Source organism: Stegostoma tigrinum, chromosome 2 (assembly GCF_030684315.1).
Source record: "Stegostoma tigrinum isolate sSteTig4 chromosome 2, sSteTig4.hap1, whole genome shotgun sequence".
NCBI lineage: Eukaryota > Metazoa > Chordata > Chondrichthyes > Orectolobiformes > Stegostomatidae > Stegostoma > Stegostoma tigrinum.
The window spans coordinates 86,548,051-86,575,161 of NC_081355.1; the positions used below are offsets into that span (position 1 = coordinate 86,548,051).

The 27,111-nt window shown below is 43.6% G+C and overlaps 1 protein-coding gene across 3 annotated transcripts in view; it reads left to right on the forward strand.

Moving 5' to 3' along the window:
• The window catches only part of elp2 (elongator acetyltransferase complex subunit 2), a 131,014-nt gene extending 104,436 nt beyond the window's left edge, over positions 1 to 26,578 (forward strand). For all 3 annotated transcript variants that reach the window (XM_048558230.2, XM_048558239.2, XM_048558248.2), the window contains 4 exons: positions 3,860 to 3,981; positions 16,590 to 16,732; positions 17,810 to 17,923; positions 25,688 to 26,578. In XM_048558230.2, coding sequence (XP_048414187.2) covers positions 3,860 to 3,981; positions 16,590 to 16,732; positions 17,810 to 17,923; positions 25,688 to 25,844 — 536 coding nt within the window. In that variant the 3' untranslated portion in view covers positions 25,845 to 26,578. The remainder of the gene's footprint in view (positions 1 to 3,859; positions 3,982 to 16,589; positions 16,733 to 17,809; positions 17,924 to 25,687) is intronic.
• The last annotated feature ends 533 nt before the right edge of the window (positions 26,579 to 27,111 follow it).

The following is a 27,111-nucleotide window of genomic DNA, read 5'->3' on the forward strand; positions in this document are numbered from 1 at the left end:
TCCTGTGTACCTTTGTTAGGAATTTCCCGTTGGCCCTGCGTTCCACCATGATGTCCAGAAATAGGAGCTGTTTGTTCTTTTCCTCTTCCTTGATGAATCTGATCCCAGTGAGAGTGGTGTTTATTAGTTTGTGTAACTCCTCTAGTTTGGTCTGTTTAATAATTACAAAGGTGTCGTCCACATAGAATATCCATAGTTTCGGTTGGATTAGTGGAAGGGCCGTGCTTTCGAGTCTCTGCATCACTGCTTCAGCTATTAGTCTGGAGATAGGTTATCCCATGGGTTTCCCATTGATCTGTACATATATTTAGCCGTTAAAGGTAAAGTGGGTAGTGAGGTATAGGTCTTTCTTTGTGAATTACCGGGCTTCTAGGAATTCCAGTGCTTGTCTCTGCTTTTCTTGTCCCAGGATCTTGGTGTTGTCCAAGTCAAATTGGAGGTTCTCCTTATCCATGTGTATGGAGATGAGTGAGCATTGGTCAGGTCTTTTTGTAGCCAGTTGATGTTTGTGTACCCTTTTACTTAATTTCCTTCCTGTTTGTCCGATGTAATGTTTGTCGCAGTCTCTGTAGAGAATCTTGTATATGATAATTGTCCTGATTGTAGTTGGTCTTTGGTTCAGGTGAGCAGTTGTCGGAGGGTTGATGTGGGTTTGTGAGTTACTTTAATGCCCGGTGGTTGTAGGAGTCTGCTAGTAGTGTCTGTGCTGTGGAGAGATAGTTTTATTTGTTTAGTATTACAGTCAGGCGCCCTTTGTCTGAAGCATAGAATACCTACAATGTAAAAACAGGCCCTTTGCCTCAACAAGTCCACACCAACACTCAAAGCATCCCACCCAGACCCATCCTCCTAATCTACACATCCCCGAACACTATGGGCAATTTAGCAAGGCCAATCCACCTAACCTGCACATCTTTGGATTGTGGGAGGAAACTGGAGCACCCAGAGGAAACCCACACAGACACAAGGAGAATTTGCAAACTCCACACAGACAGTTGCCCGAGGGTGGAATTGAACCCGGGTCCCTGGCGTTGTGAGGTAGCAGTGCTAACCACTGAGCCACTGTGCCGCCCCCACTGAGCCACTGTGCTGGTAGTATTACGATGTTTCTGTCCTATTTCAGTCCTTCTGGGTCTTCCTTTCTGATGTGTTAAGAGTGTTAGATTTGCTCCTTCTGGTCAGTGTCGGGATCACTGCCTATCTTATGGCTTAAATAACAAGGCTTAGAGCTGGATGAACACAGCCGGCCAAGCAACAACAGAGGAGCAGGAAGGTTGACATTTCGGGTCTAGACCCTCCCAAAACATCAGCCGTCCTGCTCCTCTGATGCTGCTTGGCCTGCAGTGTTCATCCAGCTCTACACCTTGTTATCTCGGGTTCTCCAGCTTCTGCAGTTCCTACTATCTCTGTCTTATGGCTTGTTGTGTTTCTTCATTGATCTTCATTGTGGCTAGAAATTCAGTCTTGTTGGTGTCTCTGTGGTTGTAGTTGAGTCCGCGAATTAGGACAGCTTTCTCTGTGTCTGTCAGTTTCCTGTCTGAAAGATTTCTTATCCAGGTGTCTGCTCTATTGCTGCCATTTTGGTGGGTTAGTTTGGCTAATTTCTTCTGAAGGATCGGTCTTTTCTTGGCTCTTGTAGTCTGTTGACTGATGTCAATGGTTCGTTCTAGGTCAGTTGTCCAGTCCTGGTTGATAGTGTCTATGATTAAAGTTTTTCGGCGTGTAATTTCTCTGTCATATAGGTGGAGCCAGTCGTGTGTGCACCTTCACCATCCTGCGGCCATTGTGTTCTGCTGTCCTGTGAGCTTGTGGATTATTGATGGAGGGTTTGTATCTCATACTGCGTGGTAATATCTGGTTCTTGAGTCATCCATGTAGGAAATAGAATTGTTCACAGGTAGCGCTCCGTTGCTTGGCATAGTTTTCCCATTTCCATGCCAAGTTGAGCGTACTTCGCCCGTAGGCCTCTAAGGCTTTTGAGTAGATTTGTAGGTCGAGTTGTGGATGTTGTGGTTGTTTGGCTCACTGAGCTCATTCGTTATTCTGCAGATGTTTCGTTACCCTGCTGGGTAACATCATCAGTGCAGCATCCAATGAAGGGCTGTTATGTGTTCCTGCCCGATATTTAAACTGTGGTGTCTGTTGAGCTGGGTTACCTCCCTTGCGGTTTTCCTTCACAGTAGAGTATATATAGGGTTGATGGCCTTCTTAGTAGAGAGCCAAGTCTCGAGCAATTCCCATGCTTATCTCTGCTTAGCCTGTCCCAGGATCCTGGTGTTGTCACCATCAAACTGATGGTTTTCCTAATCCATGTGGATAGAGATGAATGAGTATTGATCGTGCCTTTTTGTTGCTCGTTGACGTTCATCTATACTTCTAGCTAATTTTGTTCCTGTTTGTCCAATGTAATGTTTGTCATAGTTTTTGCAGGGGATCTTGTATATTGCGTTGGTCCTGTCCATAGTGGGTAATATGTCTTTGGTTCGGGTTAGCAGTTGGCACAGCGTTGATGTGCCACTCTGATACCCAGTGGTTGTAGGAGTCTTGTGGTCAGTTCAGATGTGTTCCTGATGTAAGGTAGTATGCCGAGTGTGTTGGGGCATGCAGGATCTTCATTTTGTTATCTGTGTAATAGGCATCTTCTGAGCCAGTTTTTTTGGGTATCCGTTGTCCTTGAATACTTGGAGGCGGTACTCTTCTTTTTGACATTGTTCTGTGTTGCTGCAGTGTGTTGTTGCCCATTTAAATAGAGCTTTTATGCAACATCTTCTCATCCCTTCCCCTGCTTTTCTATTTCTTGCCTGTTTCTCATCCTTCCCCAGCTCCATTCACATCAGCGCTTTCTATCACCTTACCAGTTCTTCCTTTCTCCCGCTCGTCCTTTTGTACCATACATCCCTCACCACTCATAGAGTCACATTGCAGGAAAACAGACCCTTCGGTACAACTCATCATTGCCGAGCAGTTTTCCCAACAAAACTAGTCCCATTTGCCTGAGTTTGGCCCATGTCTGTCTAAATCTTTGCTTTTCATGTTTTTTAAATGTTGTAAAATTACCTGCATCTACCACATCCTCTGGCAGTTCATTCAATATACACACCACTCTGAGTGAAAAAGTTGCCCCTCAGGTTCCTCTCAAATCTTTCCCATCTCACCTTAAACCTGTGCCCTGTACTTTTAAACTATCCTACCCTTGGGAAAGGATCTTTGCAGTTCACCTTATCAATGCTCTTCATGATCTTTTAAACATCTGAGGCAACCCCTCAATTTTCTGAGTTTCTGTAGCCCAAAATTCCCTCGCTTTGAAGTGCCAACCCTGAATCCTATACTTGGACTTGACACCCTTTGTGTAATTTACACAAGATCATTAAAATTACAGTGAAGTTGATATTTCCAAGGAGGTTGCACAAGAAGAAAGTGTTGAATGGGAATCCTACGGAACAATAAAAAAAACTAACCTGACCTGAAGCAGGTGGACTTTTATGCCTAAATGGAGTTACTACCTTGAACATTGTGGAACAATATGGGTGGGGAATAATTTAGTTCTATGCACATAATAAAAAATTACGTTTATATCAATGATAGTAGGAGCTACCAATACTGGAGAATCTGAGATAGCAAATTGTAGAGCTGGATGAACACAGCAGGCCAAGGAGCATCAGAGGAGCAGGAAAGCTGATGTTTCAGTTCTAGACACAAAACCTAAGCTTTCCTGCTGCTCTGATGCTGCTTGGCCTGTTGTGTTCATCCAGCTCTACACCTTATTATCTCACGTTTACCTCAATGATGTTTTTACTACTAAGTGAATAGTAGAATTAACTTAGACCATCTCTGCATTTTATTTCTGCTTTAATTTCAGATCCTTTTTTCTCCCTCTTTGCACACACGGATAAAAATACATCTATACATAGCCGAATTATTTGGACTTGTGACTGGACTTTTGACAGTAAATACTTTGTCACTGGTAGCCGTGACAAGAAGGTGAGTGTTTAAAATAGTGGTATGGGGGGTTAATGATAATGTGCATTATCCTTAAGGAAATGGTTTTGGGAAGGGTACTAAGAGGATTTGGTTTTCATATGACTGCAGTATGTGTGAGATTGCATTCATATTTCTTTTGGAACAGTAGTTTTCTACTTAATTTTACAATGTCTTGATTTTCTGTCTATGCAGTTTCAGTTTCAGAAAATAAACAACATTCTTGTAAAATGCATGTTTTCTTCAATTGAAATTTATTAATTTTGAAAATCAGAGGAGTAAATAATTAGAGATAACACAGTGTGGAGCTGGTGGAACACAGCTGACCAGGCAGCATCAGAGGAGTAGGAAAATAGATGTTTTGGGTTGGGACCCTTCTTCAGAAAGACTTAGGTGCTGGGTCACTTGGCCAGCAGTTTCTTGGTCCCAAGAGCCAGTATTCAAAGTCAACTCTTCAGGGGATTCAGTAACAAGAAGTTTTTTTTTCCTTCTTGTGGGTGGAGATGGCAAGGAAAAGGGGCTTAGAGGCAAGGGAAGCGATGGTTTTCAGAGACCACCCCTTTGCCCTACACCTCTGATTGCTGGGGAGGCAGGTAGTTGGAGAGGTAGCAATTTGAGGCCTTTAACTGGCCATTAATTGACTATTTAGGGTTTGCAATCACTGGTAAGCCAAGAAAGTCCTCTCTGGTTTTCCTAGCCAGCTCTTGATTGCTGGGGTGATAAGAGATGCTAAGTTTCTTTCCAGCACTAAGTCACTGCATTGTTTTCCATTCATTGTTGCCCCACTCACCACCGTGACGATGAGAAAATGGCACCCTTTGTTTCCCATCATCAGAATTATGGGATTCACAATTGGCTAGAAAGCTGTATATGATCAGCTATACTAAAGAAGTAGCAGATGGAATACAGTGGGGACAGTATGATGTTAAGCACTCGAGTTTACACCTCTTACCATTCTCTAAAAGTGAAAATGTTTCGGAAATCTGAAGCACAAAGGCACTTGCGAGTCCGAGTTCAGGATTCTCTTAAGGTTAACATGCAGGTTCAGTTAGGAATGCAAATGCAATGTTAGCATTCATTTCAAGAGGGCAAGAATACAAGAGCAGAGGTGTACTGCTGAGGTTTTATTTGGGTCTGGTCAGACTGCATTTGGAATAATGTTTTGGGCCTTATATCTAAGAAAGAATTTGCTTACATTTGAGGGGTCCAAAGAAGGTTTATAAGAATGATCCTAGGGATGAAGGCTTGTCAAATGACGAATCAAGGACTCTGGGTCTGCACTAGATGGGGTTTAGAAGGAGAAGAGGGGATCTTATTGAAATCTACACAATATTGTGAGGGCTGGAGAGAGTGGATTTGGAGAAGGCATCTTCACTAGTAGGAGAGACTAAGACCTAAGGGACACAGCCTCAGAATAAGGGGACGACACCTTAGAACTGAGATGAGCAGGAATTTCTTCAGCCAGTTTGTGGTTAATCTGTGGAACTTATTGCTGCAGAAGGCTGTGGAGATCAAGTCATTAAATTTACTTAAGATAGCAACAGGTTCTTGATTAGAAAGGGGATTGCTGACTCAGGGTAGAAGGCAGGATTTAGAAACAAATCAGTCATGATTGAATCGCAGAACAAACTCTATGGGCCAAATAGCCTAATTCTGCTTATGTACATTTTGGCCTCAAATACAGCCAAACATCAGAGAAAATCAACTTACTTGATCACTGTACACGCTGGGATGCAGACTGGTTATGCAATGTTTGACTAAGAATTTGGCACCATACAGAGCTGGTTATTTGGTATTCCACAAACCTCTGCAATAATTATAAATTTAGTGCTGTAACTGTATTCAGTTCTATTGCATGACAGGAGAGGAAAGATTTACCTTTTAAGTACATCACCAATCCTGCACAGAAGTTTAACAGTCTTTGCTCTTTATTCAAAACAAATAAGACCTTAAGAAATAGAACATTTGGCCCCTCGAGCCGACTGTGCTGTTCAGTAGGATCATGGCTGATCTGAATCTTTTGTGCCCACTTTCCTGCTCTTTGCCCATAACTCTTGGGTCCCTCCTAATCAGAAATTTGTCTCAGCCTTAAATATACACAGGTCTCTGCCCCCACAGCTGTCTATGACAAGGTCAAAGACAGTTAACTCTGAGAGAAGAATTTCCTGCTCATTTCAGTCTTACGCTCGCATCATTATCTCTGAGACTATGCCCTCTAGTCCTACACTGCCCCACGTTCCCGCAGCATTTACCCAGTCAATCCCTTTTAGAATACAATAAGTTTACTGTCATTGTTCTAAATTCCAGTGAGTCGAATCCAAATCTGTTCAACTTTTGTTCATAGGCAATCCGTCTGTACCAAGGTTCATCTTCGTGAACGTTCTTGGAACGGCCTCCAGTGAAATAATATTTTTCCTTAAATAAGGGACGAAAACTGCTCACAATACTCCAGATGTCATCTCACTAGCATTTTGCATAAACTTTGTAGTATTTCCCTCCAGTTACATTTCAACCCTGTTGAAATGGGGCCAACATCCCATCAGCCTTCCTGCTTACTTGCTGCAGCAGTGTGCGAGCTCTGTGTTTTGCGCACAAATGCCCCCAATTCCCCTTGTGCTACAGATTTCTGCAGTGTTTCCCTGCTTAAATCGTATTCTGTTCTTGTATTCTCCCTTCCAAAATGAACATCTTCACATTTTCCCACATTCTGCTTGATTTGCCATGTTTTTGCCCATTTGCTTAAAGTATCAGTATCTGCCTGTAAACTAACCTTCTCACAATCCCTTTTCTACCTGTTTTTGTGTCATCTGCAAATTTAGCTATGGTACATTCCCCTCATTCCTCCAAATCATTCATCTATTCTGTAAACATTTTGAGTCCCAGCTCTGATCCCCCCACTGTATAGGTGATAAACACCCTGTCATCCTTGCTGTCTCATTTATGCAGCTTTTTATAAGCCTTCAGTAAGTCCAAATATCATGCATTTGAGACATGCTGAAAAAATTCTCGTGGGTTAGTCTGAGATGATTTCCTTTTCATGAAGGCTGCTTACTCTGCTCAACTAGATCATAATTTTTCAAAACTACTGTGATCACTTCCTTAATAACTGATCCCAACATTTTTCCAAAAATAGAGATTAAGCTAATCAACCTAACATGACCTATTTTTTGCCTCCCTCATTTTTGAATAGAGGTATCATATTGGTAGCTTTCCAATTCTCCAATACTCTTCCAGAGTCCATTGATTTTTTGAAAATTACGACTAGTGTATCCACTATCTCTGCAGTGACTTTATTTTTAGGATCCCAGGTTGCAAGCCATCATGACCAGGGTCGTATCTGCCTTTAGCCCCATTAGTTTACATCTTTAGAGATGGTGATGGTATTTGATTCCTCCACTGTATCCTTTTGCATGAATGGGATGTTCAAAGTATCTCCTACCATAAAGACTAAACCAAAATATTTGTTTAACTTCACTGCTGTTTCTTTGTTACCCAAAATTACCGCACCAGATTTATTTCCTAAGCAACCTCTTGTTCGTTTTGACCTCTCTCTTCCTTTTATATATTTAAAGAAGCTTGTTTGTACTTGTAGTTTATTTTCTGCCCATCATTTTTGTCTTCCTTTGCTAGGATTGAATTTATTCCAGTATTCAGAGCTATCCTCCTTAAATGATTTTTCTTTCAACTTAACATTCTTTGTAAGTTCCTTAGTTAACCATGTTTGGTTTATCTCTCTTTTAGAATTTACTCCTTACTTGGATATATTTTTGATGAGAGTCTTAAGTTACCTGCTTAAATGTCTACCAATGTTTATTTACTGCCTTTCTTGCTAACCTATCTACCCAGATCACTAGCGAACTCTATCCTCATTTCAGTGTATTTGCTTTTATTTAGGTTAAATACAGTTGTTTCTGACCCAAGTTTCTCATTCTTGAAGTGAATTCCGGTTCAATCATAGTTATGATAACTACTTCCTCAGCAATCTTTTACTCCAAGGCCATTTATTAAACCTGCTTCTTTACTCATTGCTAGGTTCAAGATAGCCTGTTCCCTGGTAGACCCCGTGACACTTAGATTTATTGTCACATGATACAAAATACAGTGAACAATGTTCTTGTTAGCGAGTTTTGAGAAGATTTGTAGCCCAGGTTGAGTTTCTGGATGTGAGTTTGCTCACTGAGCTGGAAGGTTAGTTTTCAGACGTTTCGTCACCTTTTTTTTAATTTGAGAAAATATACTTCATTCATAGAATGTACAAAAAATAAAACATTTATACACCGACCCAGTCATGCAAGCCGCTCTGGGTTACCCAGGGGGTACGTACACCAACTAAAGGAAAAAAGAAAACAAAGAAAAAAAAACAAAGCAAAGAAAATACCCAGGCAGTTGAATCCCTGCACAGTCCCAGTTGGCCCCCTGACCAGTTGGGGAAGGCGCCAGCTGGGCCCAGTTACCAAATAGGGCCCTTGTTTCTATTCTGGACGAGGGGTTTCATACGGTGGTCTTTCCTCACCACGCCTTGGCGGCGTCTGCCCCAAGCTTTAGCGCGTCCCTCAGCACGTAGTCCTGGACCTTGGAGTGCACCAGTCTGCAACACTCGGTCGGGGTCAGTTCTTTCAGCTGGCAGACCAGCAAGTTGCGGGCAGACCAAAGAGCATCTTTCACTGTATTGATGGTCCTCCAGGCGCAGTTGATGTTGGTCTCGGTGTGCATCCCGGGAAACAGCCCGTAGAGCACGGAGTACCATGTCACGGAGCTGCTCGGGACGAACCTCGACAAATACCACTGCATCGCGGTCCAGACCTCCTGCGCATAGGCACACTCCAGAAGGAGGTGATCGACAGTCTTGTCCCCCCCGCAGCCGCCTCGATGGCAGCGTGCGGTGGCGCAGAGATTCCGGCCGTGCATAAAGGATCTCACTGGCAGAGCCCCTCTCACTGCCGGCCAAGCAATGTCCTTGTGCTTGTTTGAAAGTTCTGGCGATGAGGCATTCTGCCAAATGACTTTGGCAGTCTGCATGGGGAACCACACGACGGGATCCACCCTCTCCTTTTCCCGACGGGTCTCGAGAATACTACGTGCTGACCACTGCCTGATGGCCTTGTGTTCAAAGGTGTTTTCTTTCAAAAATTCCTCCACGAAGGGCAGGTGGTACGGGACGGTCCAACTACTCGGAGCATTCCGCGGCAACGAAGCCAGGCCCATCCTTCGCAACACCGGGGACAGGTAGAACCTCAGTAAGTAGTGACACTTGGTGTTTGCGTACTGAGGATCTATGCACAGCTTGATGCAGCCGCACACAAAGGTAGCCGTCAGGGCGAGGGTGGCGTTCAGTACGCCCTTTCCCCCATTTTCCAGGTCTTTGTACATGGTGTCCCTGCGGACCCGGTCCATCCTCAACCGTCAAATGAAGTGGAAGATGGCCCGGGTGACCGCAGCGGCGCAGGTCCAGGGAATAGTCCAGGCCTGCGCCACATACAACAGTACTGAAAGCCCCTCGCACCTGACAACCAGGTTCTTACCCGTGATGGAGAGGGACCGGAGTGTCCACCTGCCCAGCTTCTGCTTCAGTTTGGTGATAGGCTCCTCCTAAGTCTTAGTGCACGCCCCAGCTCCACCGAACCAAACACCAGCACCTTCAGGTAGTCTGTCCTGACGGTGAAGGGGATGAAGGAGCGGTCATCCCAGTTCCCGAAGAACATGACATCGCTCTTACCCCTATTGACTTTGGCACCCGAGGCCAGTTCAAACTGGCTGCAGATGTCCAACAGCCTACTCACCGACCGACGATCGGTGCAGAAGATGGCGACATCGTCCATGCACAGGGAGGTCTTGACCTGAAGACCTCCGCTGCCTGGGATAGTCACGCCCTTCAGGCTCACGTCCTTCCTGATGGATGCGGTGAAGGGCTCCACACAGCACACGAACAAGGCAGGAGAGAGCAGGCAGCCCTGCCTGACTCCAGATCTGACAGGAAAACTGTTTGATTCCCACCCGTTGATCGAGACTGCGCTAACGATGTTGGTGTAGAGCAGCCGGATCCAATTGCGGATGCCCTCCCCGAACCCCAATGTGGAGAGGACGTCCCTCATGTAAGCATGAGAGACCCTGTCGAAGGCCTTCTCCTGGTCCAAGCTGACGAGGCAGCTATCCACCTTCCTGTCCTGCACGTAGGCGATCGTATCCCTGATGAGCGCGAGTCTCTCAGCGATCTTCCTGCCCGGCACAGCACAGGTTTGGTCAGAGTGAATCACCGACTCCAGGACAGATCTGACCCGGTTGGCTATGACCTTGACCAGGATTTTGTAGTCCATGTTCAATAGTGAAATGGGACGCCAATTCTTAATTTCTTCCCACCACCCCCCCTTCCTCTTGTCAATGAGGGTGATGATGCCCTTCCTCATGGACTTGCACATTTCCCCTGCCCGAAGCGCACTATTGTACACTTCCAGCAGGTCCTGGCTGACCAGGTCCCACAGAGCGGAATACAGCTCGACTGGTAAGCCATCGCTCCCGAGCATCTTATTCCTCTCAAAGGACTTGAGGGCTCTGGTCAGCTCTTCCAGGGATATCGGCTGGTCCAGCCACTCCCTCGTGCCGTCGCCTAAGACCTCCATGATAGACGACAGGAACGACTCGGAGGCCATGGTGTCCGTGGGCTTCGCGTCGTACAGTCCAGCATAGAAGGATCTGCTGATCCTCAAAATGTCGGGCCGAGACGACGTCACTGAGCCATCGTCCTCCTTCAGCCGGCTAAGCACAGAGCTCTCTTTGTGCACCTTCTGAAAGAAGAAACGCAAGCAAGTCTCATCCTGCTCTACGGAGTGGACCCTGGACCGGAAGATTATCCTGGAGGCCTCCACGACAAAGAGCGAGGCTTGCTGGCCCCTCACCTCACGGAGGACCTCCATGACATCGACCCCCCATCGACTGCAGAAGGAGCAGGTTCTGCATCCTTTCCTGGAGTTGCGACAGCTTTCCCCGCCTCTCTCTCGCCTTCCGAACACCCTTGAGGACAAAGAACCTCTTGATGTTCTCCTTCACCGTCTCCCACCAGTCGCACGGAGACTCAAAGAGGCGTTTCACAGTTCTCCAACCGGCGTACTCCCTCTTAAGCTCATCGACGTTCTCTGGGGTCAACAGAGTCGTGTTGAGCTTCCACGTCCCTTTGCCGGCCTGCTGGTCGTCCTGTAAGTGACAGTCGGCCAGCAGGAGGCAGTGATCAGAAGAACACCGGCTCGACGCCGGTGGACCTGACTGAGAATGCCCGTGACACAAACAGGAAGTCTATCCTTGAGCGGATAGACCCGTCTGGCCATGACCAGATGTATCACCGCTGCGCTCCGTTTGCAGGGGTGCTGAAGACGTTGAGCAGCTTGGCGTCCTTCACCGTGCCCATCAGGAATCTGGACGTGACATCCAGTTGACTGCCCCCACGCCGGATCTTCCATCTGAATCGATGATGCAGTTGAAGTCTCTGCCTAGGATGACCGGCCTGGACATAGCCAGCAGGGGGGGAAGCCGCTGCAGGACGGCCAACTGCTCACTCCGTACCGCTGGGCGTACACGTTGGTCAGCCTCAGGGGAGCGTTCCTGTAGGTGACATCAGCCACTAGGAGGCGCCCCCCCCCCACCACCACCTCCTGAACTTGAGAGATGGTGAAGCTGCGCCCCCGCAGCAGAATAGCCAGGCCCGAGGAGCGACAGTTGTTACCCCCCGATGAGATCGAAGGCCCACAGGTCCAGGCGCCCGACCATTTTCCATACCTGCTGAGGTGCGGTATCCCGCACTCCAGAAACAGGAGGTCTGCCTTGACGGTGGTCAGGTAGGCCAACGTGGACACACATATTGCGGTGGACTTGACGCTGCGCACATTAACGCTCGCAACTCGTACCCCCATTGTGGGCAGTGACCGCAGTACCCTCCCCGAGTTCAAGGTCCAGTCCCTCCATCTGTCCCTTCATGCCCATTGCCCGGGCGAACTGCTGGACGCCCTCCGGGCTCAGGAAACTGTCCGTGCTGCCTTCTGGGTGGCATCCCCCCGTTGGGGGTACGGAGGCAGGAGAATCCGGCTCTGGGTCAGGTTGGGGGCACGTTGTTTCCTGCTTCCTGCCTGCAGGTTCCAGGGGGCCCTCCAGGGCCCCAGGGGCGCGTAGCTGGGTGTCGGAGGGAACCTCAGGACACCTCCCGTCCCCTGGAAGCGTGGTGCTGCTTTCCTTTTCAGTGGAAGTCTTCAGCTTCTGCTTTGGGTGGGCTTCCTCCGAATCCCCCTCGTCAGAGGAGCTCTTATAGCCCCCCTGTAGCTGCCTCTTCCCGCCTGATGGTTGCGGAGCTGGGGCCCTCCGGCGCGCCTTCCTCCTCGCCTTCCGGACTGTTGTCTGCTCCCCTGGGTCACCTGTCGCCTCCTCCATCAACTCCAGGTTGTCGGGGGGGGGAGCGGAGCCTGCAGAGGTGCTTTGCTGGCCTCAGGTCTTTCCTGCGGGGCTGGTCCCTCCTGCACGACCTGGCCCTCGTGCACACTAGGGGAATCCTTGCAGGGGCATGGTGCCTTCCTCCCCTCTGGGGGAGCTTGCCCCGCATTGCCCCTGCCGGCGACCTGGGCGTAGGTGGTCCCCCGCCGCGGGCATGCCCTATAGATGTGGCCCGCTTCCCCGCAAAGGTTGCAGCTTTTTTCCTTTGGGCAATCCTTTACAAGGCGTACCTCCTCCCTGCAGTTCCTGCAGATGGTGGCTCTGCAGTCGGCCGCCACGTGACCTGACCTACCACGGGCATGGCAGACTTTGGGTTGCCCTGCATAGGTCAGGTAGCCCTTGCTCCCGCCGATCGTGAAGCTGGACGGTGGGTGTATGATGTTCCCGTCCGCGCCAGTCCTCAGCGTCACCCTGACCTGCCTCTTACTTGCCCCGATCCCAAAAGGGTCCCTTATGTTTTGGGGGGTCTCCTTCCACTTTCACGTACCTTCCAAGGAAGGTCAGGACATCAGCTGCTGGCACATGCGGGTTGTACATGTGTACAGTGACCATACAGCTCCTCTGCACCGGCATCACGAACAGCGGGACGGCAGTCAGGACAGAGAGGGGGCCCTCACCTCCTTTTTCCTTGAAAACCTCCAGGAAGTGCTCGCAAACTTTGGCGCTTCTGACGGTTACATCGTAGAAACCTCCTCCAGGGAAATCCTGCAGGCAGTAAATGTCTGCAGCAACAAACCCACAACAGTCCAATAGGACACTCTTCACAAAGAAGGTGTGGTCCACAGGTGCACCTTCATCCACCTTCTTCACAGAAACGCGGATGGTGTTCCTGACCCAGGGCACTAGCACTTGCCACAGCCATCGTTGCAGGTTGGCTGCTCCCCTGAACCAGCGTTAGGCAGAAGCCAGCATTAAGATCCACCAGTTGCAAGGATGCACAGCCAACCCGACGTCTTCCTTCCAACTCCAACACAGTTACGCTCTCCTCTTCTCGGTCCACAAAAGAGTGAGTCTTTATTTTGTTCCGGATGTAAGCTGGTTCACTGACCTGGAAGGTTCGTTCCCAGACAATTTGTCACCATTCTAGGTAACAACATCAGTGAGCCTCCAGTGAAGCACTGGTGTTATGTCCTGCTTTCTATTTATCTGTTTAGGTTTCCTTGGGTTGGTGATGTCATCTCCTGTTCTTTTTCTCAGAGGATGGTAGATTGATTTGGAGCCAATGTGTTTGTTGATGGAGTTCCGGTTGGAATGCCATGCCTCTAGGAATTCTTGTACGTGTCTCTGTTTGGCTTGTCCTAGGATGGATGTGTTGTCCCAATTGAAGTGGTATCCTTCCTCATCTGTATGCAAGGATACTAGTGATAGTGGGTCATGTCATTTTGTGGCTAGTTGATGTTCATGTATCCTGGTGGCTAGCTTTCTGCCAGTTTGTCCAATATAGTGTTTGTCACAGTTTTTGCAAGGTATTTTGTAGATGACTTTCGTTTTGCTTGTTGTCTGTATAGGGTCTTTTAAGTTCATTAGCTGCTGTTTTAGTGTGTCGGTGGGTTTGTGGGCTACCCTGATGCCAAGAGGTCCGACTAGTCTGGCAGTCATTTCGGAAATGTCTTTGATGTTGTAGAGGAGAGTGGTTATGGTTTCTGGGCCCGTTTTGTCTGTTTCTTTTGGTTTGTTGCTGAGAAATCGGCGGACTGTGTTCATTGAGTACCCGTTCTTTTTGAATACGCTGTATAGGTGATTTTCTTCTGTTCTTCATAGTTCCTCTGTGCTGCAGTATGTGGTGGCTCGTTGGAATAATGTTCTAATGCAGCTTCGTTTGCAACTCACTGATGATGTTACCTAGAATGGTGACGAAACGTCTGAAAACTAACCTTCCAGCTCAGCGAGCAAAGAATGTTCTTTTGTGTTTTGAACACAAAGTGTCATCATGCTCCAATGCCATCTTGAAACTCTGAATATAATGCACGATTTTACTGCAGTAGAGTTCATCATTCACTCCTCTTCTTGTTCCTCCTCCACTGCTCCTCCAGTTGCTGCTAGGTCTGTGTAACAGGCTCTGGCGTCTCAGTTACCGGCCTCTGTCATTGCCACTCCCATGATTGCCGTGTCTGAGCTGGATGCATGGGTTACATACCTCCAGTTCCCCACCCGACACTCTTTCAGATGAAGCTGTTTATCTGCCATCTATTCCTTTCCATGATGCTCCTTCAGGTACCAGGACCTAGCTGCAGACCTGGAGCCTTGGCCCAGCCTACAAGTCCAGGCTGGGCAAGTCAGCTCGGGACTATTCGTTGATTTCCGGGACACCCTGAACTGGGGTGGAGCTGTGTCCCACTTGTCCTGGTGTTGTTGCTGCTGGAGGCCTCCTCCATCGCTTGCGGTCTCCAGGCTTTAAAAGTAAATGAAGAAAAAAGGAAAAAGTAGAAATAGAGCAAAAGTAAAAATAACGAAAGTAAAAAAGAAACACAAAGCCGTCAGGAGTGGACAAACCCCAGGCTCAGCCCCGCAACGCCACCTGCGACTTGACTAATCCAGTCAATGTGATAGTTAAAGTTACCCATAATTACTTTTAGTCCTCTTTTTACATGCCCTTATTATTTGTTGATTTATACCCTTTCCTACAGTATAGAGGCTACTGTTTGGTGGTCTGTACACTATTCGTATAAATGTCTTCTTTCTCTTGTTTTTTACCTCTACATTATCAGAGCCTAGATCATCTCTCTCAACTGTCCTCATTTCATCTGTTATTAACAGTGCTGTCCCACCACCTTTTCTTGAAGTGAATTATTAATAGAACTTGAGTACAAATGTTGATTACTGATAGTTGAGAGTTTATAGATAATAAACTGTGAACTCTGGGAGCCTTAGTGTCAATCAAAGCTTTTATTCCTATATGTTCCTGTGTTAGCGTGTTTTGAGAAGATTTGTAGCTCAGGTTGAGGTTTTGGATGTGAGTTTGCTCACTGAGCTGGAAGGTTAGTTTTCAGACGTTTTGTCACCATTCTAGGTAACATCGTCAGTGAGCCTCCAATGAAGCGCTGGTGTTATGTCCCGCTTTCTATTTATCTGTTTAGGTTTCCTTGGGTTGGTGAGGTCATTTCCTGTTCTTTTTCTCAGAGGATGGTAGATTGGCTCCAAATCAATGTGTTTGTTGATGAAGTTCCGGTTGGAATGCCATGCTTCTAGGAATTCTCGTGCGTGTCTCTGTTTGGCTTGTCCTAGGATGGATGTGTTGTCCCACTCGAAGTGGTGTCCTTCCTCATCTGTATGTAAGGATACTAGTGATAGTGGGTCATGTCGTTTTGTGGCTAGTTGATGTTCATATGGCTAGCTTTCTGCCTGTTTGTCCAATGTAGTGTTTGTCACAGTTCTTGCAAGGTATTTTGTAAAAAATAAAAAAAAACCAAACCAAATAAAGTAAAACAAAAAAAAACCTTGTAAGAACTGTGGCAAACACTACATTGGATAAACAGGCAGAAAGGTAGCCACATGAACATCAACTAGCCACAAAACGACATGACCCACTATCACTACTATCCTTACAGATGAGGAAGGACACCACTTCGAGTGGGACAACACATCCATCCTAGGACAAGCCAAACAGAGACACGCACGAGAATTCCTAGAAGCATGGCATTCCAACCGGAACTCCATCAACAAACACATTGATTTGGAGCCAATCTACCATCCTCTGAGAAAAAGAACAAGAAGTGACATCACCAACCCAAGGAAACCTAACCAGATAAATAGAAAGCGGGACATAACATCAGCGCTTCGTCAGAGGCTCACTGATGATGTTACCTAGAATGGTGACGAAACATCTGAAAACTAACCTTCCAGCTCAGCGAGCAAACTCACATCCATGTTCCTGTGTTTCATTCATGAATATAACTATTTTAGAAATTGAATTGCATAACAATGAATTGTAGTGAAGACAACATTTCTGAATACTATATTAGATAACTTCTGCATGTTTTACATGTATCAGTTCTTTTCCTGGCCTTTGACTTTTCTAATGTTTGAATTCCTCAAGTCTTAATTTTTCCTCATTCAAATTGATAATTTTGATTTAAATGTTGTGTCCTGGCCTTTGTATTAAGCAGTTTGTTTTCCCTCTGACCCTATCCGTATAACAGCTCATTGTTTGGGGTAATGTGTCTTCAGCTGGAAGAACTGAAGGAAGCAGCCAGTGTGTTATCAGGCCATGTTCCTCAGTTCTGGATGTAGGAGATGCAGCCACAGCTGTCAGCTTCAGCCCTGTTACAAGTCTAGATGAAAGGTAGGTTGGAAAGTTGATATGATTATATTCTGCATTAAATTATTAGATCAGCAATGATAAAAGTAAAATGTACAATTATAGAGATAACTCAGCGTGGAGCTGGAGGAGCACAGCAGGCCAGGCAGCGTAAAGGAGCAGGAAAGTTGACATTTTGAAGCGTCCCGGCCTGAAACATCGACTCTCTTGCTCTTTTTTGCTGCCTGGCCTGCTGTGTTCTTCCAGCTCCACACTGTTATCTCTGACTCCTGCATCTGCAGTTCTTACTGTTTCGCAGAAAGTTTATTTTGGACATAAATGACCTTTTTGGATACCAAGGAATGAAGATGATTATTTTTACTTCCCCCATCCAAGTCTTTCTTTTACAAATCTTAGTGTACAAGAGCTTATTGAAATAACATTTACCCGTTTCATTTTGTCCTTTTGCATGAGAGTTCAATTTAAGACCCTTGCTTACACATTTTTTCCATTTCCCACACTGCACCTAATTAGTATTTATAAAGCAACTTCATTCTATCACTTGCTAAGTTATTTGTACGCATAATGCACAAAGAACTCTCAGCTATTAGGTATATTAGTTGCATTCTTAACCTGGCACATGCTAGAAAAATAATGTTATGGGTAATTATTCTGCAGCCAGTGTTGCCATCATTGCCCCACATTGGAAGTGTAGCTGTCTGCAAGAAAAAAATAATGGAAATCACACTATAAGATAGCTGGTATGCCGGTCATGACAGGTTTCATTCTCCTTCTCACTCAGGCATACTATGTTCTAAGAACTACTTTGTGTTCACATTTCATAGCAAGATCATTCCACAGTGTTCTAGAAGAATGAATCCATCTGGAAAAGACCATACTTCAACTTAATCTAGTCCAGATTTCAGCTAGAAATAACTTCTGGTTCTGGTTCTGTATGATGTATATGCAAGTTTACAGCTCAGCACCATGTTGACAAGCATTTTGATCTTTTGAAGTTTAGAAACATAACCAACTTGAATGTCAGATGTTATTATTCTATTTGATGTCAATTAGAACTCATAATTTCCTGTTAGAAATGTAGTTTTTGTTTCTCTCTAATAGCTACATTCTTGCAGTGGGTTTGGATTGTGGAAACATAGTATTATACAAGTGGAAACCTCATGAAAATAGTCCAGCAAATGCAGACTGGATGAAATGTCTGCAATTGGACAAATCGTATCCTTTTTTGAAGATTGCAAAGGTGCTTTTGTGGCTTTCCTATTGACGCAATTTCGAATGATTTGCTTCTGCCATGACTAAGATAAGAGAATAGTTTATTTTGTCAGGATTTGATTGTTACAGGGACTAATTAAATGAAGACTTCCTCTTTAAAATTGCTTTGGCTGCAACCGTTGTGTTATGACTTATAATTTAAATGTCTAGTTTTCAGTTTCTTTCTGTGCCACAAAACTATTTGAAGTCATTTGTATTTTGATTGTGTGTGTTAATATATGTGGATGAATGAGTTCTAAAGTGCTTCATTAGCTTTTAAACAAATTTTATTCAGAGTATTCAGCTTGAGTATTGGATTTCAATTAAGAATTTATATACTTGGGATTGTGTTAAAGTGCATTTGAGTAATTTAACTTATTGATTGGTTGTCTGAAAAACCCAGGAGCATTTCATTATATTTGATAATATGTTAACTAAACATAGTCTTTCTCCCAAAGAAACACAAAAACTGGACATCATGATAATAAGCATCAACGTATAGTCTTTAGAAATCTTCTTTCTTAGACTGACCGGGTTCTGAATTAGTTTAAATGTATGTTTCAATGTAATATTTAAGATTGAAGCAGAATTTTTGTCTCCTAATAATGACAGGATTTCTAGTGAGCGTATTTTAAGTCGAATAATTCTCCTTCACTAGAAAGGAAGAAAGATTTGTGTTTGTATACTGTTTATCTCAAGATGCCCTACCACTCTGTGTGCTGCACCTGACTCCAATCCAGACTACATGGTTGACTCTTAAAGTCATCAGGATCAGCTGAGTAAAAAATCTGCATTGGTGAAGCAATAAAAAAAACCTTGCTTTTCTACAGTACCTTTCAAAACTTCAGGATGTTCCAAAGTGACTTACTGCCAAATGAGTACTTGTAGAAGTGCAATCGCTGTTGGAGTGTAAAGAAAAGCAACAGTCAATTTGCATTCAGAAAACTGCCATCACCGGGCAATGAGATAATGAGGAGTTAATGTTGTTTGAGTGATGTTCATTATGAGATGAACGTAGACCAAAAGCGCAGTGGATAACTCCCTGCTGTTATTTCAGAATAGTGTCATAGGACCACTTATGTCCATCCAACGTGGTTTACAGCCTCATATGAAAGCTGCCACCTCCAAAAGTGGAACACTTGGTTGATACTTCAGTGATGTAATAATGTAGATTTTTTTCAGTTTCAACCTCTGTGGGAAGACCTGAACTCTCACCCTTCTGGTGAGCTTTTCACCATGTCACAACCATCTGTTATATCCAGACCCCAGTCAAGCCTCCCTATTTCATTATGGTTACATACAGGATATTCCAAACTTTTTAATCTCCCAGGTGAGGAAAGATGAACTGGATCCCCTTCTTTATTCAACCATTTCTCCACTGGATACAATGTCAATTTGAAAAAGATCCCTTCCCTTGTAGATGCCTTGGCTCAAGATGCCACTAAACTTCTGTTTTAAAAGAAGCCAATTTAATCAGGCTTTCTTGATTTAACAAAAGGATGCCAGACAAATTAGTAACACAACGTGCAGACCTACAGAATAGAAATGAGAAATCCAGAAAGAAAAAAGTTAAGGAAAAAAATTGATCAAACTATGCATTGTTTGTGAAGAGTGGATAGTTGAACAGCTGTCTATCGCAAAAGAGGTTACCAATAGTGTTGATGTTGGCAAATGAACAGTCACATTCACGATCCTTACTTTTACTGATTTGTTAAGATTCCATAATCCTGATGTTTATTGAGGGTGATTGGAATTCTAGCATTCAGAGTGAGAGAGAGTCTTTTTGCTGCTCAATTTCTTTTTCCTAAATTGTTTGCAGCACTCAGAATTGGAGAAGGCTATGGTCAGAATTAGAGCAGCACAGATATCTGGGAGGGTTGAGGGCTACAGAAAATTAGACATGAGGAAGGGCGAGGACATGGAGAGATTTTAAAAACCAGCATGAGAATTTAAAATAAGATTATAAGACGTAGGAGCACAAGTTGGCCATTCAGCCCATTAAGTCTGCTTCCATTGTTCAGTATTGATCTGGTAATCCTCAACTCCACTTTCCTGCCTTTTCCGAATAACCTTTGATTCCCTTACTGATAAAACGCCTGTCTGTCTCAGCCTTGAATATTCTTAAACACCCAACTTTTACAGCCCTCTGTGCTAAAGGATTCCACAGATTCACTACCCTTTTTGACAGGAAATTCTGCCTCAATTCAGTCTTAAATGTGTGGCCACTTATTCTGAAATTATACCATCCAAAAATCTAGGTATTTCTTAAACCATTGTGTTTCAGCACGCACTGCAGCAACTGAGTATGAGTAAGAAAATGGGCAGGTGAATTTTGGGTGACGTCAAACTTGACGAAGGTAGAATATGTGTTGCTAATCTGAAATTATAAGTAATCTAATGACAACAAATATCATTGGCTAATGGCAATGTAGCTATTGTTGTAAAAAACCATCTGCTGTACTAGTGCCCTTTACCTAGGGAAATGTGTTGTCCTTACCCAGTTTGGCCTACATATAAATCCAGATCCTGAACAATTTGGTTGATTCTTAACTACCCTCTGAAGTGGCCTATCAAGCTACTTAGTTTAAGGGCAATAAATGCTGGCCCAGCCAGTGATGTTCCTTACTAAAACAGGAGTTCTATAAAATTGTCAAATTAAGAAGTATCAAAGACACGGATGAGGATTTTGTTAGCTGGTAAGATGGGGCAGGAGATAAGCAAAGCAAGGTCACACTTGAAATTATGCAGTCCTACTGATGGCACTGATGTGAGATTTGAAACCCAACTCAGCTGCGATACCAAATTTGTGAATGGTCTGGTGCAGTTGCAAGGGAAAAAGAGTAGAATTTGTACCTAGGGAACAGAATTTGTGGCAGAAATTGATTTCCCAATTTTTTTTTTAGTAAGAAGTTTCTATTGATTTAGTACTGAATTTTGGTCAAGCCGTCTGATAATTTAGCAACAGTGGAGGAATCAAGAGAAGTGGCTGAGAGTTAGGGTTGTTTGTTGTTAAGGTTCATGTAAAAACTAATGCTGTGCTTTTGGATAATGTCACTGAGATTCAGCATGTAGATTAAGAATCAGAGGGAGCCATAGATATTCCCTTGGGAAACACCAGAGGTGGCAGTGTAGGAATGGGATGTGAAGCTATTGCATTTGATGAAAGAACTCCGCTTAGAACATGGCAGATGATATCCACCCAGCTGGATGGTGCTTAGAAGCATTGGAGGAGAATACTGTACTCAATAGTATCTAAGGCTGCCACCAAACTGATATGATAACAAGATAATCTTTGCCAGGAGAAATTTTGGTACAATGGGAAAAGTTGAAACTAGATTTGAGGGATTCAAATGTAGTGCCTCGGGTAAGGTCAGTGAATATGAAAAGCAACTGTACTCACCAGGATAATAAAATGTGAGGCTGGATGAACACAGCAGGCCAAGCAGCATCTCAGGAGCACAAAAGCTGACTCACCAGGATATTTGAACGGAAAAAGTAGTAGAGATAGAATGGGATGGTTCACAGGGTTAAATGGGCAGGTTAAATGGATTTGGAAGAGAGTAGGCTAGTTCCTGTACAAAGAGCCATTAACAAGTTAGCTAATAAGGGGATTAGAAAGAGAGGTTTGATGGTCAGTAGGTTGCCCTGGACACACAGAAGAGCTAGAGTGGACCAGGGACTGAAACTAAATAAAGATGTGATTTCAGAGCTGGTAAAGGGAGAGTCTTTAGAAGCTATCTGGTCCAGTGGACGAGTGGAGCAGAGGCATCTGATTGTATGGTCTTAATCTTAGAAACAGGAGCAATAAATTAATCTTGCATTAATCAGCAGAATCTAATGCGTGTATAGGTATTTCTGTTTCCATTTACGTATACAAAAGAGACAAGAGTTATAGAAGCAATCTTAATTTACTAAATGAGAAAGAGTACAGATGATTAAAGAATGTGTGCTTTTTTTCAAACCAAGGCATAAAATTGGCAAATGTTGTTTGATGTAGATAGATGAACATTGATATACTCTTGGGGAAATAAACAGTAGAATGAAAATATACTCAGTATCATTTTATGTGAATTGGAAAAAGAGAATAGAAGTTTTGGAGTTGAACTGAGCTGCTTTTTAAAACAAAGTGACAGTTTCAATAAGTCACTTAAAAGGAAAACTAAATTTGGCTTTCATATGTGGGACCAGTACCAGATTCCACAGTGAGACAAAATGTCCTGTCAACATCATGCCTGTCAGCCCTCAGAACGTTGCACATTTCAGTAGGTGGCTTGAGTTGAGAGATTTCTGACTTGGCCGTCCATGAAGCTTAAAGGGCCCCATTCAACCAAATCTTTCCTGCAGGTCAGAATTGTATCAGGTTTTCCAACCCTGGAAGCAGATCCTCGCTGATGATAGAAGAGGCTGCTTGGATGCTCTGCCTCAATAATCTGTGACTTGAGCCCAGTTATTTCAGAGGCTGCTATGTGTGTAGCCCTGTCACCTCTCATCCATTTACCCACATCCCCCCACAAACCCCCATATCATCTCCATGCCGATCCATGTTCCCCCCTCACCCCTTTGTGGTCACTACAGTTTTTTAGGCAGCATCCATCTTGGGCAAACATCAGGAGCTATATGGAAATAACAATTTTATACAGCACTCCCTTCTGTACTCAACTACTAGTAAAATTCATATTCGTGAAACCCAGAGTTTTTAAATATCAAATGGTTTCTATGATTAACCTCTTACAAACTCACTTCCATTCAGACCTCATATCAAATGTAGCTAATTCTTTAATAGGCTGTTTAAATTGTCAATCTAATTGTGAGCCCAGAGCTCCTTGTGAGATAATTGTTACTTTTGAAACTTTATCAAGAATTCATGATAACAAAGTAATAGTCCTTGGGGAAATGTCAACAAAGAGCTGTATTGTGACTGAATGACCATCAATAAGCCACATCTTTTTTTTTCTAACCTCCATCAGATGGCCTGTCTGTCAAAGCAGTCCAGCAGAGGACTTATTTTCAATTTTCGCTGACAGTTTTTTTCCATGTTTAATGAATGGAGGACTTTAAAGAAGCTTTACTTTAAAGACCTTCTCAGTCTGTTGAGAGAACTTGCATAAAACAAATGAGACCATCATATTGCTGCCTCAAGCTGATAGGACCCACCAGGATGGAGTCTTTTTGAACTCATTTTGAAACGGCCCTGTCGTGCTTGGATTTCCCAACAGTGGGAGTCACTTTCTTAACCCTTGCAGAAAAATTTGGGTCAGAAGTGGGAGCAGAGCATCCAGAACTGGATCCTGCCTGCAGTTTTTCTCAGTGTCTTCGTCTGCCCACAAAAGTTCAGCTGCATCTTTCACTCTTTTAACTTTCAATGAACATTTCACTACCCGCTTAACCTATTCTCACAAGACATTTTTATCATGGGAATCAATCTTATAAGCTTTCTTTGAACTTACTCCAATGATTGAATATCCCACCATGAATAGAGACCAAAACTCTATACAGTATTGTAGATGTTACCTTTTCAATCCTCTGTACAGCAAAACATCTCTACTCTATACCCCACCTCCCTCACCAGAAAGGGCAATATTCAATTTGCCTTCCTGATTATCTGCTGTACCTGTATGCTAACCTCTTCTATTTTGAGGTCACTTCTGTACAGCATATCAGGTCTGTCTCAATAACAAAATAATATTGTGCTTTTCCTGTCTTTCCGCCATTGTGAATGGCCTCACATTATTTTCCAAGTGCCAATTTTTTTGCCTATTTAACCAACCTCTATCCCTCCACAGACCTTTTATATTTATTTTGTTTTATGTGTTCGTTAATTTTGCATTGCTGACAATGCCAGCATTTATTGCCGATTACTAATTTCCCTGGAGGAGATGGTTGTGAACTGTGGTTTTGAACCAATGTTGGGGCAGCACGGTGGCTCAGTGGTTAGCACTGCAGCCTCACAGCACCAGGGACCTGTGTTCGATTCCCGCCTCGGGCAACTGTCTGTGTGGAGTTTGCACATTCTCCCTGTGTCTGCGTGGGTTTCCTCCGGGTGCTCTGGATTCCTCCCACAGTCCAACGTTGCGCAGGTTAGGTGGATTGGCCGTGCTAAATTGCCCATAGTTTTCAGGGGTGTGTGGGTTATAGGGGGATGGGTCTGGGTGGGATGCTTCAAGGGGCGGTTTGGACTTGTTGGGCCGAAGGGCCTGTTTCCACACTGTAGTGAATCTAATCTAATCTAGTCCTTGGAGTGTAGAAACACTCCCACTGCTGGTGTAAGTGGAGTTCCATGATATTGACCCAGCGACAGTGAAAGAACAGTGGTATATTTCCACATTAGGATGGTGTGTATCTTGGAGGGAAACTTGTACATGGTGTGCTTCCTGTGCACTGCTTGTCCTTGTTGGAAGAGGTTGCAGGTTTGGAAGGTGCTAATGAAAGAACCATGGTAAGCTACCATCTTGTACATGGTATCTGCTACCACTAGTTTGTTTGAGTGGTGAAAGGAATGGATGTCAAAAGTGATGGACAAAATGCTAATCAAGCAAGCTGCTTTGCCCCAGATGGTGTCGAGCTTCTTGACTGTTGGAGCTGCACCTATCCAGGCAACTGGGTGTGTGTTTCATCATACTCCTAACTTGGGCCTTGTAGATAATGGGCAGGCTTTGGGGAGATGGGAGGTGTATTACTAGCTGCACAATTTCTCTGACCTGTTCTTATAGCCACAATAACTCTATTTGGTTCATTTCAGTTTCTGGTCAGTGGTAATCTCCAGAAATGTTGATGCTTGGGGATTCAGTCATAGTAATACTTGTGTAGCATGGCCAATTTTTGGCCAGTTGTCAGCCTAAGCCTGTTGTTTTAAATTTATTTTCCATCTATCTTTGTGTCATCCCCTTATGACTATAAGTAGGACATTTTGCCATGCAATAAATGTAGTGTAGAATCAGTAGAAGATACTCAAATGGATGCCATGTAGATTATACAGAAGAATAATAAAATTGATCCAACATATTAGGAGTCAATTTACTACATTATGCCCACGATGGCTGGCTGCGGGTCAGTTTGACTAGTCTCAGTCTTAGTAGATTTCCAGTCTTATTCAGCACACTCGTTATAGCATTAGATATTAAGAAGGGAATCTAATAAAAGTGCTCTGAACTCTGAAAGATTTAAATTCTTGGGTACATCAATAATAAACAGGTGAGGGAGTGTGCGAGGGGGATCACAAAGATTAGTACGGGAAGCAGCAAAGCTGTAGAATGTATTATGAATAGTGGCAATTTAAATAGCCAACTTTATAATGGCATTTAAAAGTGAATGGAATAAATGAATAATTTGAAGAATTTTTTTAAAATCCTGCAAAATGATTAAGGTGAATAAACCCAGTGCTATTAATATTTCTGTAAAATAAATCTTCAAAAAGGTTGTTGCCTCACATCTCATCATGACCAAACATTTGTAGGTCTAATGATGTATCCAAACTTCAATTTGATATGCAGCTTCAAGTATGGTAAATTGCAAACAGGATGATAAATTGTCATTACTGCTAATAACTGTGGTAATTCTACTGTGTTTTGCACCTGAATGTTTTGACAAGTCAGTTTCTCAGCTGAGAATACTGAATCATAGTGCACTAATTATATGAATAATGGAATTTATACTCATCATTTCCAATCAGTTTATTATTTATGACCAAACTAGTTTCTTATTTACCTCCCTTAACTGTCTTTGTTTCAGACATTGCCATACCCTAACTGTTAAGCGGCTGCGGTGGAGACGATCTGTGGGAAGAGCAGGTTATGATGATGACACTGACAGCAACTGGTTACAGCTAGCAAGTTGTAGCACTGATCACAGTATCAATATTTGCAATGTTAACAGATTGTCCCTTTAATTTGAAATACAAGAATACGAGATTTGCTGCATTTCAGATGGGGAAAACGCCATCAAAAATTGTAAGAGTTTTCCAACTTCAGGAAAGTAGTGTTAACTAACCAAAAGAAAATTGTACTTTGATCGCAGAAAAACATTATTCAAGTATACAGAGGCAGCAAATATGGAACAAAAGCACAGCACAGAATTCTGGAGCTGTCGTGCTCCTAGCTTACAGGACTTATTTTAACGCCATTAGTCAACAGCTTTGTGGAAGAGAACTATTGAAGCAACATGGTACAATATTTATTTCTGCAGTGTTGTGTCTGTTGTCAAGAAATTTAGCAATAACTGACAAGTGTAAAGGAATAGAATTTGTTTATAATAATGTATTAATGGTGGGTTACACTTTTAAAAGAAAGTGATTTGAGGTTTCTAATATGAAAGCCATGGTGAGTTTTGAAAAAGAATGACCTTCCACAATTTTGGTGTTCATAATGGGATTTATAACAATTTTCATTCAGTTTCTGCAAATTTTAACATCATCTCAACACAATCTGGATTATTTTCCTCCTTGTATTAGCTATGTATATAGACAAAGTCCTTTTCCCATTCTGTTAAAAGAAATGGCTCTCAGCATAATGTATTTAATTGAACCCAATATTACTCTATCAAGCTATGAATCCTGTTTCCAGCCTCAGACAGTCTTGTTACATTTCTGTCAATAAATAAGAAATCTTGTTTTTTTAACTGTTACTGAAGAACCTTTTACATTCTGGACACTATTTATTAAAAACCAATGAAACTAGATACTCCAGAAATGTTAATTGTTATGGAGCTCTTCAATCTGCAGTCTTCTAAATTTCACTCCTTATGACATTTTCTTGCTAAAATGCAAGTGATCCATTTGCTGTTCAGCTCAATAGACAGATAGCACATTGTTTCAGGTGCAGAAGAACTCAACTGCTTCTTCAAGATTTTGAATGTTCTAATTCTTTTTTTTAAAGTTTGGCTTGAAGTGTTTGTTGTTTTTGCAAAAGCACGTTATCTTCATTTGTCTTTTCTATAGTGTGGATATTCCCTGTGCTGGCCTGCCATAATATTATGTAATAATACTCCCTTGCACTGCCAGATGATGAAGCTAAGAATAGTAGCCTATCTGAGCAAGTCAGACCTTAGAGAGGGAATAAAAAGGGCTCCAGCTTTCCTTTATGATGTAGATTTTAATGTAAGTGCTTTTGAAGGGTGCTTCTTTCTCTTCTCTGACTTCCTAACAATTCATGCACACG